Here is a 25,598-nt window from a genome sequence, read left to right on the forward strand (position 1 = left end):
ACCTGAGATGACTTTTCCAACCACTTTATTCCCCAAATTAGCACTTTTCCTCATGTGTTTTGCATGTTCTACTTTGGTAAATAACTTCTACCCTATCTTTAGATCAGTTTCACACCATTATGAATACAACCTTCTCTGTTGCTGCCGTTCCTCATCTGTAATCCGGAAAGAAAAATGTCTCTTGCTCTTAGTTTTAAGCAGCTGCCGCCGACTGTTTTCAGATGTCTCCGGCACTTCAAACTCATCTTGATCTGAAGGGGGGGGGGGGAATGAGAACATGAGCCAATTATATATTTACAGAAGAGTTAGTTCAGTATAATGTGCTAGAAAACTAAAAGGTAATATGGGCATTGGTTATGTATCCGGATTTAATATTTTATACAAAATGACATTACTTACATAATTTGATTGGGATTCCCCTTTGATTTCTCATTGAGGTCTGTCCGATTTGACAGGAGGAGGGTGCTGTCAATTACCTACTTCTAAAAACACTACCTACCAGTTTGTCCTTGACTTTATGAATTAAGCTACGTACACACTTCCAATTATTATCGTTGGAAAACGAACGACGAACGATCCTGCACGATATCTACGAACGATCGTATAGCACCGATCCTGCACATAGAGATAACGACACGATCGTTCGTAGATATTGTACACACAATAGATACGATCGTTTGAGCGATAGAGGAACTATGTGCACGACAGGAAAGTGAACGAACGTTCGTTCATTACGCATGCTCAGACCATGGACGATCAACGAACGCACGTACACACAACCGATGTTCAACGATCGTCGTCCAATCCGATCCGCCGGTCCGGTCGTTCGTTTCCAACGACTTTCCTCGTTCGTCGGCGTCGGTTACTTTTTTTATGAACGATTTTTGCCCAATCGATCGTTCGTCGTTCGTTTTGAACGATAAAAATTGGAAGTGTGTACGCACCTTTAGGATGCGCACAAGACCCATGTAGATCATGCAAGTGTAAATAAGTTAAGAACCCCTAATCTGCATACTTGTTAAAAAGAACTACATTTTTTGGTGGCAATGTCTGACGGTGCATCCCCTATGGGACACTATATTTCAACTTTATAACACAATCACTGGTTCCGACATACCCAACAATCCCAAAGTAACTCTGCTATCCATGATTCCAGGGTCTATCAAATCTGCTAAAAAGAGTGTGCTAGAGCATAGACCCCCCATCCATGAGAGATTGGCCGAGCTTGAAATTAACCAGCAAGGATCCAGCATTTGGAATTGTTGGTAGCAGAGGACTATGATCAACTAGAAAAATACACACTGATATGGTCTGCTTGGGACTGGTTCAAGGAAACTACCCAATACCAATCCTTTTGGCCATGATGGAGAATAATGGTATGTTGAGGGTGCGGACCAGTATGTGTAGATCCTCCTCCCCTTGTTTTTCTCTTTCTCCTTTTCACTCTTATAATCTTTTTCATATACCACAGTACTCCTTGTCCCATGCAGGAATTCTTTGCACATATACACCCCCCCCCCTCCCCTCCTCGGCCAATTATGTTCCCCTTTTCTTTTTCCTGCCCCCAGTGTGTTTTTTCATGAGTTATCTCAGGATGATAACTTTTTCATGAGTTGTCCCAGGATGATAACTATGGTCACTTTGTAATATGTTTTTAATAACCATATGACCCGTTTTGTGCCTTAACATTTTAAGCTACTTGTTGGTACTATATTTCTTTCTCACCAGAACCAGCTAGGATGGTATCTAGGAGGTGGTATAAATCTACTGTGTACAAGTTTATTAGAGATATAAATGGTGTCTAGTGTGTGTCTTTTTTCTACTTTTCATCTCAGGAAGTGATTTGATATTGCCTCGATCTTATCTGGTTTATAAAATACCCTGCTATATCCCACATTTCTTACCCCCACCCCCCCCCACGCTTTTTTTCTTTCCTTCCCAGCCTCCATTCAACTTTACTTTTTACTTTTCATTTTTTCTACGGTTATTGTTTGTACAATGTAATAATCTCAGGCACAACACGTTTCTGTTGATATTGTACTGTGTTTATTTGGTATTTTTCTGTTGTAAAAATGTAAAACATTAATAATAAAAAAAAAAAGATTGAAACAAAAAGAACTACATTTTTTTTAACTAGCTTGCAAACCAGAGTACCTAAATAAACTAAAGCCCCTGGGTCCAACTAACATTTGAACATAGGTTTTGAGGTACAAGTAGCTTCTTTGCTTGTAATCTGCCCTACCTGGTTTCTTGTTCCTTGCCCCTCATCAACATGCTAACTACAGCTTTAAAAAAAAACGTGTTTCAATTGCATGCCATTACATCCATTGATATCAGTTGGTCAATGGCTTTTCCATGAAATGTGGGCAGATCAAATACATAGCTGTTAGGAGGGGCCAACAGGTTGCTTTCCCATGTACATAATTTTTAGAAGACATCATTGTCCACTGCCTCTATACTCTTTCTAAACATCCCCCAGCCCTGACATAAGCCAATTGGGAGGAGTTATACAAATTTAAAAATTCCTTTATTGGCCAGTGTCAGTCTGGAAGAGTGAGTGTTCCTGGGCAGAAAGTAATTGCATGCAGACAACCTAAGCAACACCCACGTGTGATACTGAAATCCAAAATGGGAAAGAGTATTGCTAGGGATAGTTTGGCTGGGGCAAGTGGCTGAAGGGCTAAATTGTGCTGGACATTCTGCAGCCAGGAAGTGCAGTCGTGGAATTGCATGTACACCTTGGAAAAAAAAAAGTGGATGTGTTAATTCCTTAAACATACTAACCTGCTAATTTATTGCGTAGGTAGACCAAACGAACTTTCTCTGTTCCAAAAACACAGAGAGATCCCTCCTGATTTAAGGGTCGAACCTATGGGCAAACAACTGTATGTTACACACATGCCAAGAAAGAAAAACAAAGAATCCAATTTAGACCAAACAAAAAACTGGTCACAAGACTTTAATGGAATTTGTACAGGTCACTCTTGCTTTCAAATCTTTATAGAACTCTTTTACAATACACACAGCAGATAAAAAATGCAGTCTCAAGTATACTAGTACAGTAAAGTTCAAAAAACAAATGTAGCATGAAAGACAGGCTGTATGACAGCCTCGGGAGGGTCATACTCTGTTGTAAATGTGTGCCAAATTGGCTAACTAAATTAGTGCTGGTGTGAAAAGAAAAAAAAAAAAAAAAAAGACTGGGTAGAAGACAACTGATCCCCTGGGCAGTAAATGTTCATTTCTGCCTGGATTTATATGGCTAAAAGCAGTACATTGTCTTTCATTAAAATTTATTTTACATATATTTGTCTGTTCACTGAATAAAAAATAAAATTATAAAAAAAGTATAATAAAAAGTTTGAAACACAAAATCATGTTGAAATAATAAATTTAAAAAAAAAATAAACTTTGACATTATTTTGTGTTTTAAACTTTATTATACTCATACTATCAAATTATACTCATACTATCAAAAAGTTCCTAGAACCTTCCCTCTTGGAAAAAAGTGCTCAAGGGAAATTTTCTTTGGAAAGGGAGATGAAAGCTGCATACATAAAACATCTAATGTGTTTCTAGTTGATGCCTTGGGTGCAGCCCTAAAGGCAAATGGAGGCTTGCTCATTACTGTGCCTAAGGGAGCTGTAGTGGATGTCATTTCACCCTCAGTTTCAGTCGGGTGTGCAGAGTCAATTATACCTTGTAGTGTGGTAGTAGTGGTACAAGAGGTATTACTATTAGGGGGAAGTAGAAGGCTAGTATTACCCTTAGAGACTAGGTCAATATTGGTTACTGGATATCTTTTTGAGGCCTGGCCTAGGTCTTGATGGTCACTTTTATAATGTTTCTTATCTTTATCAATTAAGTTGGATTCTGGGGAGATTGTGGGGGAGACAAAGAAAAAAATATTGCTTGTTGTGTATTATTGTGGGAAGTTGCTCTAAATTGAGTACCGGTCTTCTGAGTAGAGGATGATAATACTGGGGATTACCATCTATATGCCCCTTTATTATTAATCGACCATTGTCCTTGTTGTGATATTTTGTCTTTTTTAACAAATATGTTAGTGTTAAATCCTTCTACTTGTTTAATAAGATCAGTGATTTTCTGTTAGAATTCTATCGTATCCATAAAAGAAACATTCTGTGTAAAGAGTATGTCCAAGTCTATTCTGGTATTATCTTCATAATAGGATATTAGAATTTTTATCAAGGTTTCTGAACAAGTGTTTAATTCTTCCTTCCATGCTTCTTTTATACGTTCAGGATTTCTAACATTGGGAAAGAGTTGGATTCTTAACCCATTTTATGACAGAAAATGAGCATGAATATCAAGTCTCACTCACACATCCCACCATCCCTTTCCTCATGCCCCCCCTCCCCTCCTGCTCTCCCTTACCCCTCCCAACTCCCCCCCCCCCCTCCCCTCCTGTTCTCCCTTACCCCTCCCAACTCCCCCATCTCCTTACAGATCATGCCTGTCATTAATCTTTGCATAGCTCCATCCTCACAGTCCCATTCTCCCTCCTCTCCAAAGTGTCTTATTCCTCCTACAGCTGTGTTCCCCCCTCCCCCTGTGCCTGCCCCCAGTGACTAGCGAGTGACCCGGAGCCCTGCTTGACCGGGCATCCATGAGCCAGATGTCACAGGCAAAGTGTGTGACTGGCATCTTCTCTATCGTTAACCCAAAGTTTTATGGGCGGTGTCCTAACAAAAAAACTACCCGTGAAAAATAACTGCCAGGGTGCGGATACCAGTGGGTGTGTACAATGACCTAATCGTCAGGATAGTTTCACTTTGCGTATGACTGCAGCATGTCATCTACTGCAGCCTTACATCTCTCCCTGTACAAACCCCCATATCCCATGAACAGTATGTCATACCGACCTGAAATTTTCAGGGTACATAGGGGACCCTCATAGCTAGCAGTACCCCAAATGTCATTTCCACACCTTTAACAAATTACAAAAAATGGGGTCATAATTATAAAAAGTAGTGAACATTGAACATCAGAGTTGCTGTTTAAAAAGTTAGTGTGTCTAGAAGCCCAAAATTAAAAAAACTAATTAGGGACCCCAGGGGCCACTAACATAGCAAGCAGGGGCCACATACATAGCAAACAGGTGCCACTTACATAACAAGCAGGTGCGACCCCATAATTTATATACAGACCTGTCACAAAACTAGAAAATGCTCGTAATACAACACTGTCCCCTTCTGTTCTTTGAAAGGGGAACAAAACCATAGATGCAAGTGGGGGATACCTGTGGCTAACACCCCCTAAAATTTCATCAATAGGCCATTGCCAGAACTTGTGGAACTCCACCGATAAAAAAAATTGGGCTTCAGGTGATAGAAGCCTACAGCAATGTGTAACGGGGTAGTTTTTTTTAATGGGCGGAAATCCACCTGTTCTGGTGATGGCCTATTGATGAAATTTTAGGGGGTGTTAGTCACAGGTGTTCCCCACTTGCACCTCTAGTTTTATTCAACCGCACCACTCATGGGAAATTGGGGTTCAAATGCTGGAAGCCTACAGCAATGTGTAACAGGGTAGTTTTTTTTTTTAATGGGCGGAGTTCCACCTGTTCTGGGGATGGCCTATTGATGAAATTTTAGGGGGTGTTATCTACTGGTGTCCCCCACTTGCACCGCACTGTTCCTGGGAAATTGGGCTTCAGGTGCTGGAAGCACCAAGCAATGTGTAACAGGGTATTTTTTATTTATGGGCGGAGTTCCACCTATTCTGGCAATGGCCCATTAATGAAATTTTAGGGGGTGTTACCCACAGGTGTCCCCCACTTGCACCTATGATTTTGTTCACCTGCATCGCACCGTTCCTGGGAAATTGGGCATCAGGTGCTGGATAGATAGATATGTTATTTTTTGAATCCACCTCTAATCACTCACACTCTTAATTAAAGCCTAACATTAACTCTGACCATTATTAGCTATCACCTTCACATCTTATATTTCTGATTGGTGTTTAATTGAACAAGATTATCTTGAAATCATTACCCCCAATATTTAAACCTGATTATCTTTTAGAATATCTTTGAAACAAATTCATATCTTAAGGAATGCCTGGACACCACTAATGAACTACCATATTGTAAGTCTCTTTGATTCTTAAATAAAACTATGTTTGGTTGCTTGTATCACCTGCCTACTAGACTAACATATACATATCCTATGTTTTGTTTTTTTGTACTTTCTAAGTTATCATAAGCATTTACTACTATGAATATTCATTATATATGTAAAGCATTGGTAATTGTGAATGTATTGTATTACTATAATACTACCGTATTTTTCGGACTATAAGACGCACTTTTTCTTCCCCAAAACTGGGGGGGAAAAGTGGGTGCGTCTTATACACCGAATACATATTAAATATACCGGTAATTAAAAAAAATCATACTCACCCGATCCCGCGATGCTGTGGGCTTCTTCTTCTCCTCGCTCTCCTCCCGGCTGCAGCGCGTGTCCCCTCCTCCTCTGAGCGAGGAGAAGCCGACATGCATACCCCCCCCCCCGCGATCTCATAAGCAGGCTGGATCAGCCTGCTTACGGGATCGCGAGGGCACGGGTGCCGGCTTCTCCTGGCTCTCCTCCTGGCTGCAGCGCGTGTCCCCTCCTCCTCTGAGCGAGGAGAAGCCGACATGCATACCCCCCGGATCCCATAAGCAGGCTGATCCAGCCTGCTTATGGGATCGCGGGGGTATGCATGCCGGCTTCTCCTCTCTCAGAGGAGGAGACACGCGCTGCAGCCAGGAGGAGAGCCAGGAGAAGCCGACACCCGTGCCCCCGCGATCTCATAAGCAGGCTGGATCAGCCTGCTTACGGGATCGCGAGGGCACGGGTGCCGGCTTCTCCTGGCTCTCCTCCTGGCTGCAGCGCGTGTCCCCTCCTCCTCTGAGCGAGGAGAAGAAGAAGCCCACAGCATCGCGGGATCGCGGGATCGGGTGAGTATGATTTTTTGGCACAGGGTGATCAGAAGGGGATACATTGTGTCAATGTATCCCCTTCTAATCACTCTGTGTCAATGTATCCCCTTCTGATCACTCTGTGTCAGAGTGATTAGAAGGGGATACATTGACACAGAGTGATTTTTTAGTATTTTGTTCAGAATCTTTTTTTTCTAGGTTTTTCTCCTTTAAAATTGGGTGCGTCTTATAGGCCGGAGCGTCTTATAGTCCGAAAAATACGGTACATATTTTCAAATTGTGTACATTATATATCGCTTACACATTAAAATTCTACTTTGCTTTGTTATACAGTCATTTGAAAGGTCTCTACATATTCCCTGAGGAAGCCTGGTGGGCGAAACACGTCAGGATTGAGACAATTATCATTCCCACAAATAATATCCTGTCAGGTGGCCTGTGTATAGTAAACCTGGTGTTTTTCTTTGTTTTTGTTATTAACATTGTATAATATTGTACTACCTTTTTATATGGAACATACATATTCATATTAAACATATTTTGAAGTATAGCCACCAGTCACCAAAAAACCCCAGTCCTTTCTCTCTGTTTTTGATATATTACCTCTGGGGTAGGCAAACAATACAATGATTAAGCAATAGGAGTTACGCATTTTCCTCTCTCCTATTTTTACATTTTAAAACAAATCAGTGGATTCATAAAGAATATACTGTACTGATCAACAGAAAGTATTAGGAGGAGAGAGAGGCCCATGCTTCAATTTTTTAGTTAAACTGACCTTTAAATGTGATACTATGTAACGGGTTACTGTAGCTCAATCCACCAATCTATATTCTACGGATAACCACTGCTTTTGTTATGGTTTTGTATACTGTTTACCTTAGAAGAATATGCTTCAGTGAATAAATTAACATATCGGTTAGAAAAAAAGCGTATTGTTTAGGAGAGGGGGATACCTTTATGCCACCTCACATATAAAGCTAAAAGTAGAATTGTTGTCTCTGGAAACAATGCGATTTAGGGGAAGTGTTGCTAACATGGTGCCCCTGATTAAGGAAATACTACCCATCTATTGATAGTGTGCCAAAGCCTTTTATGTCCAAATAGTTGGACCTCACCATAATTTAAAAGGAAAAGCAAAAAAGGAAAGTAGGCTTTATTTCGGACACAAAAACCTAATTTTTATAAAAACAATAGCTTTATTGAAGATATGAAATTAAAATAGTACATATAAGCGACAAAGTATAAACACCAATCATTTTACACATTCAATTTGTTCACAAAGTGCTTAGTGGTAAATTGAGTTGACAAACTTGTGTTAGAGACCCTACAACTGTAATAATACAAGTATCAATTTATGCTATAAAACATATAACAATAATAACCTTAAAAGTTGTTCAATAATGAATTTAGTGAAATACGTACATACTGTGTACCCTATAGTGGGATTAAACCAATTTAGGAACAAACGGTATGTAGTTTGTCAAGTCAAAGTGAACATTCCAATTGAACAGGCCGTTAGAATACTGTATGATGGATGAAAATATACAAGAAAATACATTTGTATTTTCAAGATTGTGACTGACTACAGTGTGTGGGGTTAAAGAGAGAAGAGAACCGATTCTTATTGTGTCGTTTACACAGGTAATAAAAAGTATCATGTATTAAGTATTGGTTTACATGTGAAGGTACTATTGTAATAATGATAAATGTTAAAATCGTCTTTATCAGGTGAATAATTCAATTGATGAATTTAACTTTTAAAATAAAGTTTTGTTTGAAAAAAGGTCACTTGTATAGGGTACTTAGTGTAAATTGGGTACTCTTTAGGAGGTTATGCAGACTCAAGAGGATTTACTGTAAATAGTATATAAATGATATTCAGTGTTAGAATAGGGGTATATTGAAGGTTAAGAGATATATAGATATTATGTAATATTAAAAAGAAACCACAAGATGGCGTACCTTGTATGCGCACATTGCTGTAAACATCGCTATAAAAAGCTATTAGAGATGGATAATCCGTATGTGAATAGCTGAACACTAAAAGAATGATAGATGATGTAATTAAGCAATATCGAGTCTAATATAAGTCTGTATGAAGAAAGAAAAAAAGAGGTACCTAAGCTTTCCAAAAAATACTCCGGAGCAGGAATTTGTAGCAATGCAGGTAAGTGATGCTCTATATTCCTGAAATGGGAGATTTAAATTGATCAGCACTGTCTGTTTGAGTAACTATCAAGTCTTGAGGAAATGGAAGAAGAGAACAAACATACTTTTAGTTGTAGAATCGTAGTGGTATGGTGGTGAAGGGCGAGCTAGCGGCAGCTGTCCAAAAGGTGGACTGGCTCTGTCCCCAGCTCGCCCTTAAATGCGTTGTTCAGAGTGACACATTGGATAACACTCCGCATGCATGAGATGCGGCGCGTGCGCAGTGATATTAGAATTGACAGCACAGAGGAGGGCGACTTCTGTCCTTCCACTGTGCGTGCCTAAATAAAGTTTTTTGTTGATTGACAAATGGGCCTTAATGAAAAAAGAGCCTACAAATGGGACTCATCCACATATAAACCATCTCCCCAACCTCCCCCAAAGCCAACTCAGTCAACATCACAACCACAACCAGCTTCCATATTTTCTAAGGGCCAAGAAAAGAAGAACATATGGTGAACACCAATTTTTGTAGCTGGATTTTTTAGGCCATTATCGACAACATGTATTATGAAAATAGCATTTTATTAATATTTACAATAAAAGGCATATTTCCAATACATAAAACCACATAAAACCATTAATATACACAATCTCTCCTTTCAGAGTGTCCCTGTGAGGGATACGTTCTGGGTTAATTCTCTACGCGTTTCACAGAAATATCCGCTTCCTCAGGAGAGAGGAAAGAGAATCTACAACCATAAAAAAGATTACATTGTTGTCATCAATTAAGGTATTACTGCATGAACAGAAGGAAAATACATTAAACTAAACATATTATACATCAATGTACCTGATGCTTGTGTTTTCAGCAACACTCTGTTAGAATCAGTGGTGGGGAACAAACCGGTAGTCATGGCAATCAAGCTGTTATCTGCTTTAATCTGGTATCAACATAAATATGATAGTACTTTAAATTATCCGTCCTATCGTGTTTTACATGTTTGATAGTGCCTAATAGCCCATTATTCCCCAGATTCCAAATAATGTTGCAAAACAGTGCTCCAAGCCCCATTGCCAAACACCTTAAATGTGATACCGGCCAATTAGTTCATAATCAGTTATACAACATGCCCATCTCTTTACATTCATGCCACCATATGGGTTATACCATCGTGATTAGAACCACCACAGTGGTAAAGTGGTAACTGACCCATATTTTTCCATTTTTCACCACTTTGTGCACATTCACAGGGGTTAGCAACCCCTGTGAATGTGCACAAAGGGCATGCTGTCTGTCTCTGTGCCTACCACCACCTGCATGTTTATATTCAGTTTCCGGTGCTCCGTAACACCAGAAGTTATTATTTTTATACAGGTTTTTTTAAATTATTGTTTGTGGAGATAACTACTGTTGATTTTGTTTTTTCTGTTTTGTTTGTTGGCAACACTCTCTGTTACAAATATAGGGCCATGCCTGTCCTAGAATTCAATGAATTCGGGTAAACTATAATAAACAAAAGGGAATGATAAGGTCATGCTGTTGGAGATATATGATATACATATAATCTAACATATGGAGGTGATTTCCTACAACATGGGAACCCCTAAGGATCAGCTGATAGTGGCACTGGCAAATCCCTGTCTGGAAGTAAATCCACTGAACAGTGGTTATCTCCACAAACAATAATTTAAAAAAACCTGTATAAAAATAACAACTCACGGAGCACCGGAAACTGAATATAAACATGCAGGTCGTGTTAGGCCCAGAGACAGACAGCATGCCCTCCCAAGTGAATGAGAATCCCGAGTAATCACACACAGATGGTAACTAACGATTAGTGTATACGCGCTGAAGGGCGGGACCCGGTAAGGGGCGGATGTCGTAGGAGGATTTTCCCTTCATAGGAAGCATAAATCGGCGCATGAGACGCCGACTGCAGCATGCAGGGGAGCTGGTGTGTAAACGTGTGGCTCAGCTGAGAGATTTCAGTGCAGTATTATTGTTTGTTTCAAGTTCCATCTAAAACTGTAAGTAAGAATCGCTTTGAGTCCTTTTGAAGTTTGTCATTTTTTGGCCTTTATGGACCTATTCCCTTTCTGTAGGACTAATAGAAATAACATTAAAACCGAAGGAACTATAACAACAACTAGATGTGATTTAAAGTAAGCGGGTTGCTAACCCCAGTGAATGTGCACAAAGTGGTGAAAAATGGACAAATATGGGTCAGTTACCACTTTACCACTGTGGTGGTTCTAATCACGATAGTATTAACCATATGGTGGCATGAATGTAACAAGATGGGCATGTTGTATAACCGATTATGAACCGATAATTGTCCGGCATCACATTTAAGGTGTTTGGCGATGGGGCTTGGAGCACTGTTTTGCAACATTTTTTGGAATCTCCATGAAGTTGGTAATAATAGACTATTAGGCACTATCAAACATGTAAAACACGATAGAACAGATAATTTAAAGTACTATCATATTTATGTTGATACCAGATTGATACCAGATTAAAGCAGATAACAGCTTGATTTTCATGACCACCGGTTTGTTCCCCACCACTGATTCTAAGAGAGTGTTGCTCAAAACACAAGCATCATGTACATTGATATATAATATGTTTAGTTTAATGTATTTTCTTTCTGTTAATGCAGTAATAAACTTAATTGATGATAACAATGTAATATTTTTTATGGTTGTAGATTCTCTCTCCTGAGGAAGCAGATATTTCCGTGAAACGCGTATAGAATTAACTCAGAATGTATCCCTCACAGGGACACTCTGAAAAGAGAGATTATTGGGTATAATAATGGTTTTATGTGGATGTATTGGAAATGAGCCTTTTATTGTAAATATTAATGAAATTTTGGTATTTTCATAATACATGTTGTCGATATTGGCCTAAAACATCCCGCTACAAAAATTGGTTTTCCTCATTGTATGTTCTTCTTTTCTTGGTTTAATAAGGGATGTGAGGATGTGATATATCGCATATGTATCGGCGGAAATCTTTCTTTGAATTTTCTAAGGGCCCACAAAGTACATCATTCTCTCAAGATTCAGAAGGGCCCACACATAATCACCACCTCAACCATACATCTGGTCCTGATGACTTGACGCCATCCAGAATCATCTCTCACACCTATCCCTAAACCTCGCAAAGTCTCCAACCCACTTTCCTCCATACCCAACATTCACCAAGTTTTTAAATGTCAAAAGAGTGACACTAGCCCTGTCCCTAAAGACAACTCCAAATGCCGACCTTCTATCCCTACACCCACTAACATTACTATCCATGATGATGGTTCCACCTTAGTTTGTAGTTATTACTCTGAAACTCCCACTTTAACTACTAAAAATCCAGGCACCCATAGGTGCGTAAAATGCTCTCACAATGCCATTGGCTAAATAAACAATCCAGTTTTATCCTTCCTAACATGCAGACACACAGGATTAAACAATATGTGGATTACTAATCAGTAGGGGTCATCTACATAATTTTCTGTAGTTGTGGTAGGTTTGGCAAAACCAAAAGGGCTTTAAGAAAAAGGATGTATGAGCATCTATACTTCATTAACACAGGGAAAATGACTACGCCAGTTAGCCAGCACTGTGCACTATTTTCATACTAATGCCATCTCTTTTTCACACCCTCCAGGAATAAATTATGTGATTTCTTACAAACCATTCTTTTAATTCAAATACCATATAACAACAATCTTTTTCACGTCATATTCCCAATATTTCTCATCTTATGCATCTTTATGCACACACACGCCCTACGAGGGGCGGGAGACCCCCACAATCGTGGTGGTCATTTTGGTTGACAGAACCATCTCTTTTTTTAAACATTATATTTTTATTACTTTTAAACAATTTTGAACAATTTTAAAAAGACATAGAAAACAACAGGGGATAAGAAAACCCCTTCCCCAAACAAAGGCACATGAATAGACCAGTAACATATAAAATGAACACAGACATTTCCTTTAACACAAAGACCACATTTTACAATATACAATTGTATATTTCAATCCCGTTCAATCCTTCAGATACACCGCAATAATTAGACCCATTACCAGATCAAATTTCCTGCTCCTCCATGAAACCAAACCAGGTATTAGATTCCCGCCTCCATAGAGCTCAATATCATGGATCACGGAGCCATTAAGCACATTCAATTCCTCCAGCATATCCAAATACACTTGCGATTCTTGGAACATAATCCAAGATGCCGATATCTTCAAAAATCTCTCATTCCTCTTGTAGAGATCAGAAGTCCTCCATCAATTTTATTTCATTTGCCTTGCAGAGCCATTCCCAAAGTGGGCACTAACTGTTGCTTCCATAGAGTAGGAATGCATGCCTTTGCAGCTTATACTAGAAACTTGACCACTGATTTATCATAAGCCTTCTGCGGCCAATTATTAACATGGAGCAGGAAAAACCTAGGATCATCAGGGATTGGTCTCACCAACATATCCTGGCATATCTTCCTGACCCCCCGCCAGAAGCCAGCAAGCCTCGGGCAGGACCAGAAGACATGTAACAATGTGCCTTTCTCAGCTCCACACCTCCAACAAACTTTAGGTTCAGAGGGAAACACAGGCAGGAGTCCTGTACCAACATGTAAGGATTTTATACCATTTCCTGAAAACTGCTGTGTATAGAACTTTTATGGCAGAGACGGAGTATCTGTTCTTTCTGGGCCTGGGTCCCCAGTTCCCGCTCCCAAACATGTAAGTAAAGAGGTGAATGGTTTTCCGACTCAGCATTAAGCATTAAGTAAAGTACTGAAAAGACGTGTGGAGAACTTAGTTCGCCAATACACATTCGTTCAAACATGGTCAGCTGTCTACCATATCCCCCTTCAGCCTGCAGTGCTCTGAGAAAATAGGACAGCTGAGCTTCTTTCCAGAAATCCAACTAAAATGGAAGAGAAGGGTTTGGCAAATCATTATGTGCGCACCAACTGCCAGCTAACAAAGTGCCTAGCCCTCGTCAAACCCTTTTCTCGGAGACCACGAAACCCTCCCCCCAGCATCCCTGGTGAAAAACCTAGATTGCCTAACACCGGTGTAATTGGGCTGGTGTGAGGGGAGATAACATTTGGTGCACTGGGCTCTCAAAGCATTTGCCAGGGTTCTACTGCATTTGTTCCCAAACTCATAATAGGTGCGTCTACATTTAGCCAGATTGGCCCTTGCTTTATCTAGACAAAGTCGCCAGTTTGTCCCTCAGTACCACCAACTCTGCACCCACCTGAACATCCAGGGTCCACTTATGCACTTTCTCAATCTCCATTATTTGCAAGAGTAGGTCCTGGATCTCCTTAGTAGCCATTTTCGCGAGTCGGAAACCATGCTTTATAAGAACACCCCTGATCACAGCTTTGTGCGCTTCCCACAAAATCATAGGACTCATGTCAGACTCCTTATTTAAATTGAAGTAGGCTGTAAGTTCTGATAAAACATTCACCCTAAAGGCCTCATCTTTTAACAGACCCTCCTTGAGTCGCCACTGCCAGACCTTCGGGCTGTATGGTAAACACAAATATCTAGAAACACTGGGGCATGGTCTGCAAAGGAAATAGGCCCAATCCTGCACCCCCTACCTGGGAGGGATTAGAATGTGCACCCAGAAGTGGTCAATGTGGGAAAAGGATTGGTGAGGCTTAGAAAAGAAAGGTATAGTCCCTATCCTTTGGGTGGAGAACTCTGGATACATCCACCAACTGGTGGCTCGTCATACATTTCTTGATACGCCCACGTCCCGGTGTACCCCTTTTGGAAGTTCCAGAGATATCCAAGTCCCCATCTGACACAAAATTAAAATCGCCCCTAAGAATTCGTATACCTTCTCGGAAACAAAGTAGTAGACAAAAATGTAGCTAGTGTGATTGGTTGATGGTTCAATGTGCCTTTAATAAATAGAAAGCGGCCTTCCTCATCATACACACACGGACCCAGAGTTACTCAGTAATATATTGACCCCTTTAGAACAGGAGTCTGAGGAACAACAATGGTATGCTACGGGGTGTTTATGGTTTTGGAGTCTAGGGAGTTTGTCAATCCTGAAATGTGTCTCCTGAAGAAATGTTTTCTGGGTCTTGTACCTGTATAAAGTGTTGAGAAGGGTGGAACATTTTTCAGGCACGTTCAGGCCTTTTACATTAAGTGTAATGATCTTGATGGATTCCATCTGTTTAAGAATTTTTCCTAGCACAGGTTCTATTTAACCTGGTCTCTATGTATATTATATGGTCTTCAATCAAAGAAACAAACAATGAGGAAAAATTCCCCAATCCAAAAAAACACTAACAGATAAGGGGCCATTAGCCCTAGTACCTCTCGTGCTAAAAAACGAGGACCCTATGTTGGAGACTGTAAAGGCTTAAACTTTAAAGGGGGCCCCCACCCCCACCACAGCAATATGTAAACCAAACAGTTGAAATGTTTATCAAAACCGCCTAACGTATAGCAATAGTTTTGAAAATGCCACCAGAGTTAAAATTAGCTTAAGAACAGAAAAATTGCATTGAAAAATGACCTGAGTAAATATCAAAAATCACCCATAGGGGGCAGTGCACTTCGAAAGTGTCTCCACATTACAACAGGGTAAATAATGGGTGGGTAGCTATATAAATGGCCAAAGTTGCCACCAGATGGGAATATTTCCTACAGGAAATTTCTAGTACCACAGACAATGGTTTGCAATAGGAATACGCTCCAAGTAAATGCCAACAGAACCTCAAGGTGTCATTATACCCCGGGAGATTGTGCTCCCATCACACACATAGTGAAATGCACAGAGTAAGCCATTAAGCAGAATTATCATACAGTTGTTCTGCTGCCTAGGTCAGTTGTTCTGACCTATGAAACATGAAAAGCAAATAGTAATAAACATCACAACCTTATATTCGTACAAAAGTGAACACAGTAAATTTAGGAAAATAGCACAGTGGGATTTGGAATCCCTGATCCTAACCCTCTGAGGTAGTAGAGCCATCTTTTTTAGATTGTGGTCGGTTAGGGTTTCCACGTTTGGTCATCCATTCAGCCCCCTCAGGCTCATCCGAAACACAAGGCCTGACGGGCCCATCCGGCAGGGTAACTGCTGGCAATGAAAAAGTGGCCAAAATTACAGTAGGTCAGCCATGCTACGGAAGACTGCCATGACACAATATGTGGAAGAAATGAGGTGAAAAGGAAACCCCCATCTGTAGCGAATATTTCTCGCCCTAAGGACCTCCGTCAGTGGGCGCATATCCCTCCGTAGTGCAAAGGTATCGCGGGATAAATACTGCATAATCATAATTGGCACATCTTGGAACAGAATCACTTCCTGGGACAGAGCAGCTTTTAGAGTGTGATGACATCTCTCAATCTGCTAGGGTCTTGGAACTTCCGACCAGGTGCCCTATGCACCTAACAGCGTGTTGAAAATTTGCACAACTGCCTTTTGTACAGCTTCCACCAATTCCGGCAGCCCGTGTATTCTCAAATTGTTACGTCTATTTCAGTTGTCATAATCGGCTTGTTGCAGGACTCAGCATTGGAGGACTAAGCGTTGGAGGAGTAAGGAGTGCTCACTAAGTACTGATCTTTGCTAAGTAGAGGCTTGTACCAAGTTATCAGTGACCGCTTCCAGAGCAAGTATTCTCTCCCCCAGGTTTTGCTTTAGGGTTGCTATTTCATTTCTTACTGTACGCTCTATACGTTGCAACATGCCACCAGGTCCTCCCTAGTAATGCCAGGGTGAAGTGATGTCTAAGAGCTGCCTGGGGCAGAGGACAACTCAGAAGAAGGGGAGCTAGGTGACACCAGTAAGCGCTTTTTGGAGCTTCCCTGTCTCCCTTTTGGCAGCAGCAGTGATTCCCATACTCACTGTCTTTCTTCTCTAGCCTCGTGTCCGGGTCTGGCACCATCTTGGCTGCAACCTCTCCCTCCTGGGGGTAGGAGGGAGCCTTATCTGTGCGGGAGAGAAAGGCATCCATAGCCCCCGACTGTCGCTTCTCCCCTGGGTGCATCTTCCTGCCCATTCCGCTCAGAAGGCAATGTGTGGAGGCGGCTGTAGCCCGAGTGCTGGCGTTGGTAAGCGGGAGCCCCGGAAACTTGCATCATTTCAGCGGCACATGCTTAGTCTCCTGGAACAATCTCCTAATGGTACTTGTCATGAACCCCCCCCGCCTCGTTAGGACATTTTGTTATGTATACTAAATGCCCAGGACCCGTCAATGGGAGGTTTACCCTCCTTTGTTTTTTAGGCGGGTGAAAGCATACATGTGCAGACTGATTTGAACAATAAAATACCAGTGACCTATGTTTTATACTACAATGAATACCACCTCTTCAACTTTAGATTATAGAATATTACATATATTAAGGTACTGCTATATTCACAAGGTTATTTAATTCCTGAGCATGTTCAAAGCAATTAGGGCCCCTTTATATCGTTAAGTACATTATTTTGTTCAATCCTTGTTAATTGTTATTTCCTTTCTGCAACTTCTATAAGCACACAAGGTTATTGTTGTTTGATTATTTGTAATTATCTATAAAAATATCGATTTATTAATGTAAATTGTACACCAATAATGCTTTATTTTAACCAATACTAATATAATGACAATATGTATATATTGTAAACAGACATCAACACAATGTTAAGCTACATATTTATTTGAACTGATTTCAACATATTGACAACCTGTATATTGAAATTGATATCAACATAATGATAATCTATATATTTATTTGCAGATTATTGGGCCTTGTAAATAATGTTGTAAATGATATTTTGTCTCTAATGTAACTAATGCGTCTTAAGATTTTTCTGCCGACATCAGTATTAATTTCATTTATTTCTTGAGATTGTATATTAGTACTCATATTTCACATATGTTGGTTGGCTATATATGATTAAATACAATCAAATACAATTAATTATGATTATATACAAAATAGGTTGTCTAATCCATAAATAGACATATATCCCCACCTTAAACCCTGTAATTACGCTTTTTTACACTCAAATCTTCAAATTATTTTTTCCATTATATTTCCCAATCAGTGTAGCCTTAGTAAATATAATCCATCGGCTTTATTCCCCTCCCATTAGGCTCTGTCCGCCTCACAACTCAGTCTCAATAATTCTACTGTGCATGCGCGGTGTTATCAACAAAAACTTTATTTAAACACGCACATGCGCAGTGATATCCAATTTGTCACTGATTAACCCATTTAAGGGCGAGCAGGGGACAGAGTCAGTCCACCTTTTGGACAGCTGGCGCTGGCTCGCCCTTCACCACTAATACAATGATTCTACAACTAAAAGTAAGTTTGTCCTCTTCTTCCATTTCATCGAGACTTGATAGTTACTCTAACAAACAATGCTGATAAATTTAAATCTCCCATTTCAGGATTATAGAGCCTCACTTACCTGTATTGCTACAAATCCCTGCTCAGCAGTATTTTTGAAAAGCTTAGGTACCCCTTTTTTTCTTTCTTCATACAATCTTATATTGGACTCTCGATATTACTTAATTACATCATCATTCTTTTAGTGCTCAGCTATTCACGTACTATCCAGCTCTAATAGCTGTTCATAGTAATGTTAACAGCAATGTATAAATACAAGGTACGCCATCTTGTGGTTTCTTTTCATATTACATCATATCTATTTATCTCATCCTTCAATATACCCCTATTCTAACACTGAATATCATATATATATTATTTACAGTAAATCCTCTTGAGTCTGCATAACCTCTTAGGAATACCCAATTTACACAAACTAAGTAGGTACCTTATACAAGTGACCTTTTTTAAACAACAATTTATTTAATTAAATTCATCAATTGAATTATGACCATGATAAAGACGATTTTATCATGGTCATAATATTTTATTTACGAGACTTCTATGTTAAAGTAATTTATTGAATGTGTGTGTAATTTCCGACAGGATGATTCCCACGGCTGCATTCATTCTAAGCACAGCCGTGGGAATCCTCCTATCAGTGTGGAATCACCGGGCACCAGAGGTTAAATGAGGACAAGTCTCCCCATTCATTCAGCTCTAGTGTTCTGTGATTGGCTGAGGAAAGGAAAATCGATGATGACGATTGAGAATCTCTATCCAAGAAAACATACTACAGCTCCGCTCCCCTGATTGCTTTTGCAGTTCTATACAGTCACAAAAATATCCCGAATTTCCCCCCTCTCATAGACTTTAATGGTGTTTCAATGCGGCGTTCGATCACCCGAAAAATATCGGGCTATTTGATTAAATAGCCACTGAATCGAACACTGAGCTATTCGACCAACACTAATCATTATTACAATAGTAACTTCAGATAAAAAACGATACTTAATACATGATACTTTTTTATTATTACCAATGTAAACGACAATAACATTTGGTTCTCATCCCTTTTTACTCCACACATTGTAGTCAGTAAATGTTGTATTTTCTTGTATATTTCCATCCATCAAAATAGTAGTATTCTGTGTATAGCTAGCCATACATCAATTACACTCTATTATTATACTGTCCCAATCAATTGGTTTGGGTGCAAAAGCCTTTTCGTCCAACAATTGGACTATACTTTAAGAAAAAAAAAAAGAAGATAGGCTTTTTAAGAGGCACCAGGGAGGTATTATGTTTAAAATCAGTATAATTTTTATTAAGGTACAAAAAACTTTAAAATAGTAATAAAATGGGGGGGGGGGGGGGGCGGAGCAGTGCGAGGCAGACGCGTGGTGCATCGGCTGCCTGGGGATAATTATACTGGCTTTTTCCACTAGCATTGCCAGCTCTTCCGAGGCACGGAGGAGCCTCCAGCATACCCTGTGGATTGAGCGGATGCGGAGACTGCCGCCCGCCACTCACCCGGAGCAGGGGACCCATGTACACGTGGCAGGCGCCATCTTGCCTGCCCAGCTGCAGCGTGCAACATACAGAGTATAGCCACTGCATTACAGAGGGGACAGATTACCCGGCTGAACACACTTCTAGGAATCTTTCTTGGAGCCTCAGAACACGGCTGGAGGGGTGAGTGCTTGAGATTCTCCCTTTGCTTTAAAGGCACTGTGGCTGCGGAAGACCCTAGTTATTCTCTGGGACTTTATATATGCTTCTTATAGGAATCTCTAGCCTTTCACATTTTACTTAGTCTGCTGAGCCCGCTAGTCTGGGAAGCCTGCTTTTGTGCCCTGTGCTAGATTGCATTGGATCCTATAGTGCTGCACTTGTATGCTACTGAAACCTGCATCTGTGTCACGTACCAGGACGATTTGGCCTTTAAACCACTGTACCTACAAGTTATTGAAATCTGCATCTGTCTTCTGCGCCAGACTGAGCTGGATCCCATAGTGATGTACCTGCAAAGCTATTGAAACTTGCACCTGTATCTTCTGCTAGGCTGAGTTGGTTCGCATGAGGTGGTGCCTGCAAGCAATTGAAATCTACACCTGTATTCTGTAACAGACCGAGTTGATCATTTAAGTGCTGTGCCTGCAAGCTATTGAAATCTGCATCCGTGTCCTGCACTGGGCTTACTTGGTTCCTATAGTTATTGAAATCTGCATCTGTGTTTTGTATCAGGCTCAGCTGGTTCCTATAGCGATGCACTTTCAAGAAATTGAAACCTGTACATTTTTTTTGTACCAGGTTGAGTTGGTCTCTGTAGTGCTACACCTATACCCCATTGAAATCTGCATCTGTATTTCATATCAGCCTGAGCTGGCCCTTACAGCAACATTTATATTATTGATAGGGGAGACATTCAGCTGCAGCACTTCGCAAACAACAATTTAAATCAAAATCAAAGGGCTTTCAGAAATCTAGCGTGTCTTCATTAATGTTTTCTCCACCATCACCTGAATTAATTGCCCATGCCAACACTAACAGGACCTGTCTACCTCTGACTTAGAGGCATCCATGTCTTCATCAGTTTCTAATGCCACAGCAGCAGAGGTGATAAAATTTCTCACACCAAGTTCTCCACCCTCCAGGCCACATTTGAAACAGCACTGGCAAGCATTGCTTCCAACACTGCACCCATAGCGGAGCTGGAACAGAGGGTAAGCGATCTTGAAGACCAAGCCCTGGAAACACAAGGCAAACTTACAACTCAAACTCCGCTGATTTCTTCATTAGAAGAGAAAGTAGAAGATCTGGAGAATAAAAATAGGTGCTCCAACCTACGCATCTTTGGCATTCCGTAATCTTGGAAAGGGCAGGATCTAATTAAATACATTACAGTTGACATGCCATTGGTGCTCAACCCTACACCTAGAGGTGAGAACCCTGCGGGCTCTGGAACGAGTCAATCTGGTAGGCCTGGTAGGCCTGGAAGGCCCCGGACAAAGCCAGAGGCCTGGGCCACTGACTGCAAAATTCTTCCACGCAATGGACAAGGAATCACTGCTATCGGCATATCGGAAGCAACGAGACTTGAAAGTGGGTGAGGACAAGCTTTTATTATTTCAGGATTTCTCCCCATCAGTAGCTCAAAGGCGCAAACAGTTTGTACCGGTTTGTCGCCTCCTCGCAGAAAAAGGAACACGTTTTGCTTTATTATACCTGGCAAAACTTAGGTTTCTGTGGGAAGGAGAAAACAAGTTGTTTGATGACCCTCAACTTGCGATGGATTTCATTAATCAGGACCGCCGCAACTCCCAGAATACGTAAGCAATATGATGGATACTGGATGTTTGGATTTTGTAGTCCCTTTTTTTTGTTTGTTTTTTTTCTTTATCTTAATTTCATGGCTATTTTGGCGTGTTGGAAGCCCCGTATAGAATGATTCTGATTTATATTATTCTAACTTTTTTAACTGTGTTTTATCGAAAAGATTTCTTTTCAGTACATTTTAATGCTGAAAATTAAAATTTTTGGAAGTTCACCCTACTGCCTGGAATAGATGGCAGGGGTTTGAGTTTACAAATTTAAAACAGAGGAACTGGAGTATTAGTAAATGTGTTGTATACGTGATTAATGCACTTCAGGTGTTTGTTATTGTAAGAGATACAAATTTTGTAACTTTGTTATACATGTGCAGAACTACTACTGGTTTGCTGTTGGATTTAAGCAACCCCTACTGGCTGGGATTGGGATTGCTTTTTTCTGAGTCTGCTGGGAGTCTTTTGTTTTGGCCACCACCATGACAGCCCCACAATTTTTACTTCTCCCACATAGTGGCCAACCCTTATTATCTTGGAATATGGCTGGACTAAATAGTCCCCAAAAACGTTAAAAAGTACTGACACGACATATTTAAAATGTTAAAAAACAGATACTGCAACTGGGGTGGAGGATTGGGGAAACAATTGCCACCACCTATGTTCCAAAAAAAACAAAAAAAACAAAAAAAACAAAAAAAAAAAAAGAGGAGTGGCTATTCTCCTGAACAAAAACCTTCCCTATAAGATTATTTCTACACTATTGGATGGGGAGAGTTGATATGCGGTGATAGTGCTGGAACTAGTATTCATTATGCTCTATTTATGCTCCCACTGTTAACCTAAATTTATTTTACACATCTCTCACACAAAAACTTCTTGAAGAAAATTATCCCAATTTGATAGTGGCCGGAGACTTTAATGCCATAGTAGACCCTGTTCTAGACAGTTCAAGTTTGGTTCAAAGTGCACCGGGAACTATCTCAGTGGGAATTCAGCGTTTATTGACACTCAGACTACCTTCGTTGATGCCGGTAGGCTTCTTTACCCTAATGAAAAAAGTTACACTTGTTACTCTAAGGCCCATATGTCTTTTTCAAGAATTGAATATATTTTGATTGATGAATCTCTTTATCCGGGAGTTTGAGGCATCAATGGGGGATTTTACTATTTCCGATCATGCTCCTGTAGTTTTGGTTTTAGATCTTCCCCAGTGCATAAACAGGACAATAGAGATTCCCAACTCTTTTATTAGGATCTCCGGATTTCTCAAAATTTGTGAAAACTCACTGGGCCAATAGTCTTGATAACAATTTTAAGCAATGGGATACACCCATACTGCTTTGGCGTACTTTGAAAGCGGTCACGAGAGGCTGGACTATCCCATGGACTATACTAAACGAAAGCAGAGACCATCTGAAGGTTTACGTAGAGTTACAGAGCAAGGTTACTAGGGTGTATTGGGATTTTTTGGGTACTTGGTCACAGGCTGCAAAATTGAAATGGCAGGAGGCCATTACCTGTTTTAACACCTAAATCACCTCCAGAGTGGAGACACAACTTAGGTATCAAAAGCATAATTTTTTTTTTAGGTGGGGCAATAAAGTGGGCTCATTGCTGGCAAAGCTGACCAAACTCCATGGGCCCAAATGCTAAATTTTTAAGGTAATTGATCCCATGACCCTTACGGCTATCAAATCTTCAGGGTAAATAATTGAGATTTTTGAGAACTATTATAGACAATTTATATTCAGCTTAACCTGTACAACCAGTGTTATTGGAAGATCTGCTGACCAACGCAAGACTTCCTAAATTGGGCTCAGATGATAGGGAAGCTCTTAAACCAATTTCTTTGGAAGAGGTCCAGAAGACTAAAAAGTCAATGGGCAATCATAAGACCTCTGGCCCAGATGGCTATGCAGCTGAATTTTTAAAAATACTTCAAGATGAAGTAACACCCCTCCTGACCGAGGTGTAATAACGTCATTCTTCAACAACAATCTCCATTCCCTGAGTTTAATGAGGCACATACGATACTTATACCTAAAGAGGGTAGAGACTCAACTTTGGTTTCGTACTTTAGGCCGATATCGCTTTTGATCTGCGATTATAAAATTTTGGCTAAGTTGATGGCCAACAGGCTTGAAAACTTTTTGCCCTCCCAGCTTACCAAAGGCCAATTTGGATTTGTTCAGGGTAAACATTCTACTATAGGCGTCCGCACAGGCATTGCAGCAACAGTTGCAGCATCTGCCCCCAATTCCCCTAAAAACAATGCTATGTTTAGATGCCGAGAAAGCCTTTGATAAGGTAGAATGGCACCTTTTGCATGCAGTACTGGCTCAACGGGCGTTTGGCCATAATTTCTCAGCTTTTATCCAATATCTTTAAAGCTCACCGCAAACACCATTGTTTTATTAATGGTACACTGTCTTCTCAAGTGGAGATGAGCAGAGGTACACGCCAGGGATGACAACCTTCGCCACTGTTGTAAAATTTGGCTTTAGACCCTCTGCTGAGACTTCTTGAATAGTGCCCGGATTTTCTGGGCATACAAATCGGTACTAAGAAGGTGAAAATAACGGCATTTGCAGACGATTTATTACTGACCCCAAAAAAGGCTAGCCTTCCAGCCATCTTGAATCCTTTTACCCAGTATGGCTCAGTCTCCGGATACTCCTATCGATTTGGATAAATCTAAAGCCCTATACTTGACCAATTGTGTTAGACCTGCATGCGGTTCTTTATATCCTGTGGTTTGGTGCAAGGAGAAACTGCAATATCTGGGAGTCCAAATCGCTAAAAAACCGACCAAACTATACAACGCCAATGTCAAGCCATTGTGGTGTGTTGTTAAGACTCAATTACACAAGTGGTCTTCATTTACTCTTTCCTATCTGGGCAGAGGGAGTCTGATTAAGACAATTTTGTTCCCTAAACATTTGTACATCATTCAAATGCTACCAATCCTGCTTCGCCAACCAGATCTCAAAGAATTATACAGATTATTATGTTCTTTTGTTTGGGGAAGCAAGAGAGCACGGGTGAACATGCATATTATGCACCAATCAGTTAAGAATGGAGGGCTGAATTTCCCTAATGTAGAATTGTATACCTGGGCTGCTCTTACAAGATACCTTAGGGATTGGTTGCATGACACATTAGATTATGCTGACATGTTCTTGGAGCAGCAAATGATTCTGAAATATGCCCTTAAATATATGTTGCATTTACACAGGAAGCTGCTCCCAGCTGAGGTGATAAACCCACTTTTATACTCAGTCTGGCAAGTGTGGCACAAATTAGGGTTTTTTTTTTCAACTAAACAGCCACTCCACTTTCCACCTCCCAATAGCACACAACCCAGATTTGCCATTGGTAATCCAGGGCAGATCGGTAGAGGAGAGACAGGTGATACGACAACTGATGGTTAAATCCTTCACTAAAAATCTGACTAAGAATTTTTCATGTAGCTGCAGTATTTCTATCTTTTTTGGAAAAGGAGGTTTTTGCATACCATCAAATCCGCTTGTTTGTGTCTACAATATCATGGAGATTTTCGGATAATAATTGGACCAATGCCCTAGACAAACTGTTATTTAGGTTGAATCCAGAAAAGAGAGCTATAACGGAAGTTTATCTGACTTACAAACAAACACTTCATTAAGAGGAGAGGAGCACGGGTTTAAGTAGATGGCATGTGTGTCTTCCATCTAGGTCCCCAACAGAAATTCTGTTTTCTTACCGTGGAGCTTGGACAGCGATCTCTTCCTCTGCATATGGTGCATATGTCTCTCCACACCAATC

General features: G+C 40.4%; 1 protein-coding gene across 7 annotated transcripts in view; it reads right to left on the minus strand.

The window, feature by feature from the left end:
- Positions 1-25,598, minus strand: part of CDC42BPG (CDC42 binding protein kinase gamma) — a 135,972-nt gene that overhangs the window by 6,899 nt on the left and 103,475 nt on the right. For 4 of the 7 annotated variants that reach the window (XM_072421345.1, XM_072421343.1, XM_072421344.1 and 1 more), the window contains 2 exons: positions 2,785-2,869; positions 131-251 (listed from right to left, as the gene is read on the minus strand). In XM_072421345.1, the coding sequence (XP_072277446.1) occupies positions 131-251; positions 2,785-2,869 (206 nt within the window). Of the gene's footprint in view, positions 1-116; positions 252-2,784; positions 2,870-4,886; positions 4,952-25,598 lie in introns of those variants that run through there. The other 3 variants (XR_011922103.1, XM_072421346.1, XR_011922104.1) reach the window with 3 other exon arrangements.

The sequence above is a fragment of the Pyxicephalus adspersus genome, chromosome 9, assembly GCF_032062135.1.
Source record: "Pyxicephalus adspersus chromosome 9, UCB_Pads_2.0, whole genome shotgun sequence".
NCBI classification, from domain to species: Eukaryota; Metazoa; Chordata; class Amphibia; order Anura; family Pyxicephalidae; genus Pyxicephalus; species Pyxicephalus adspersus.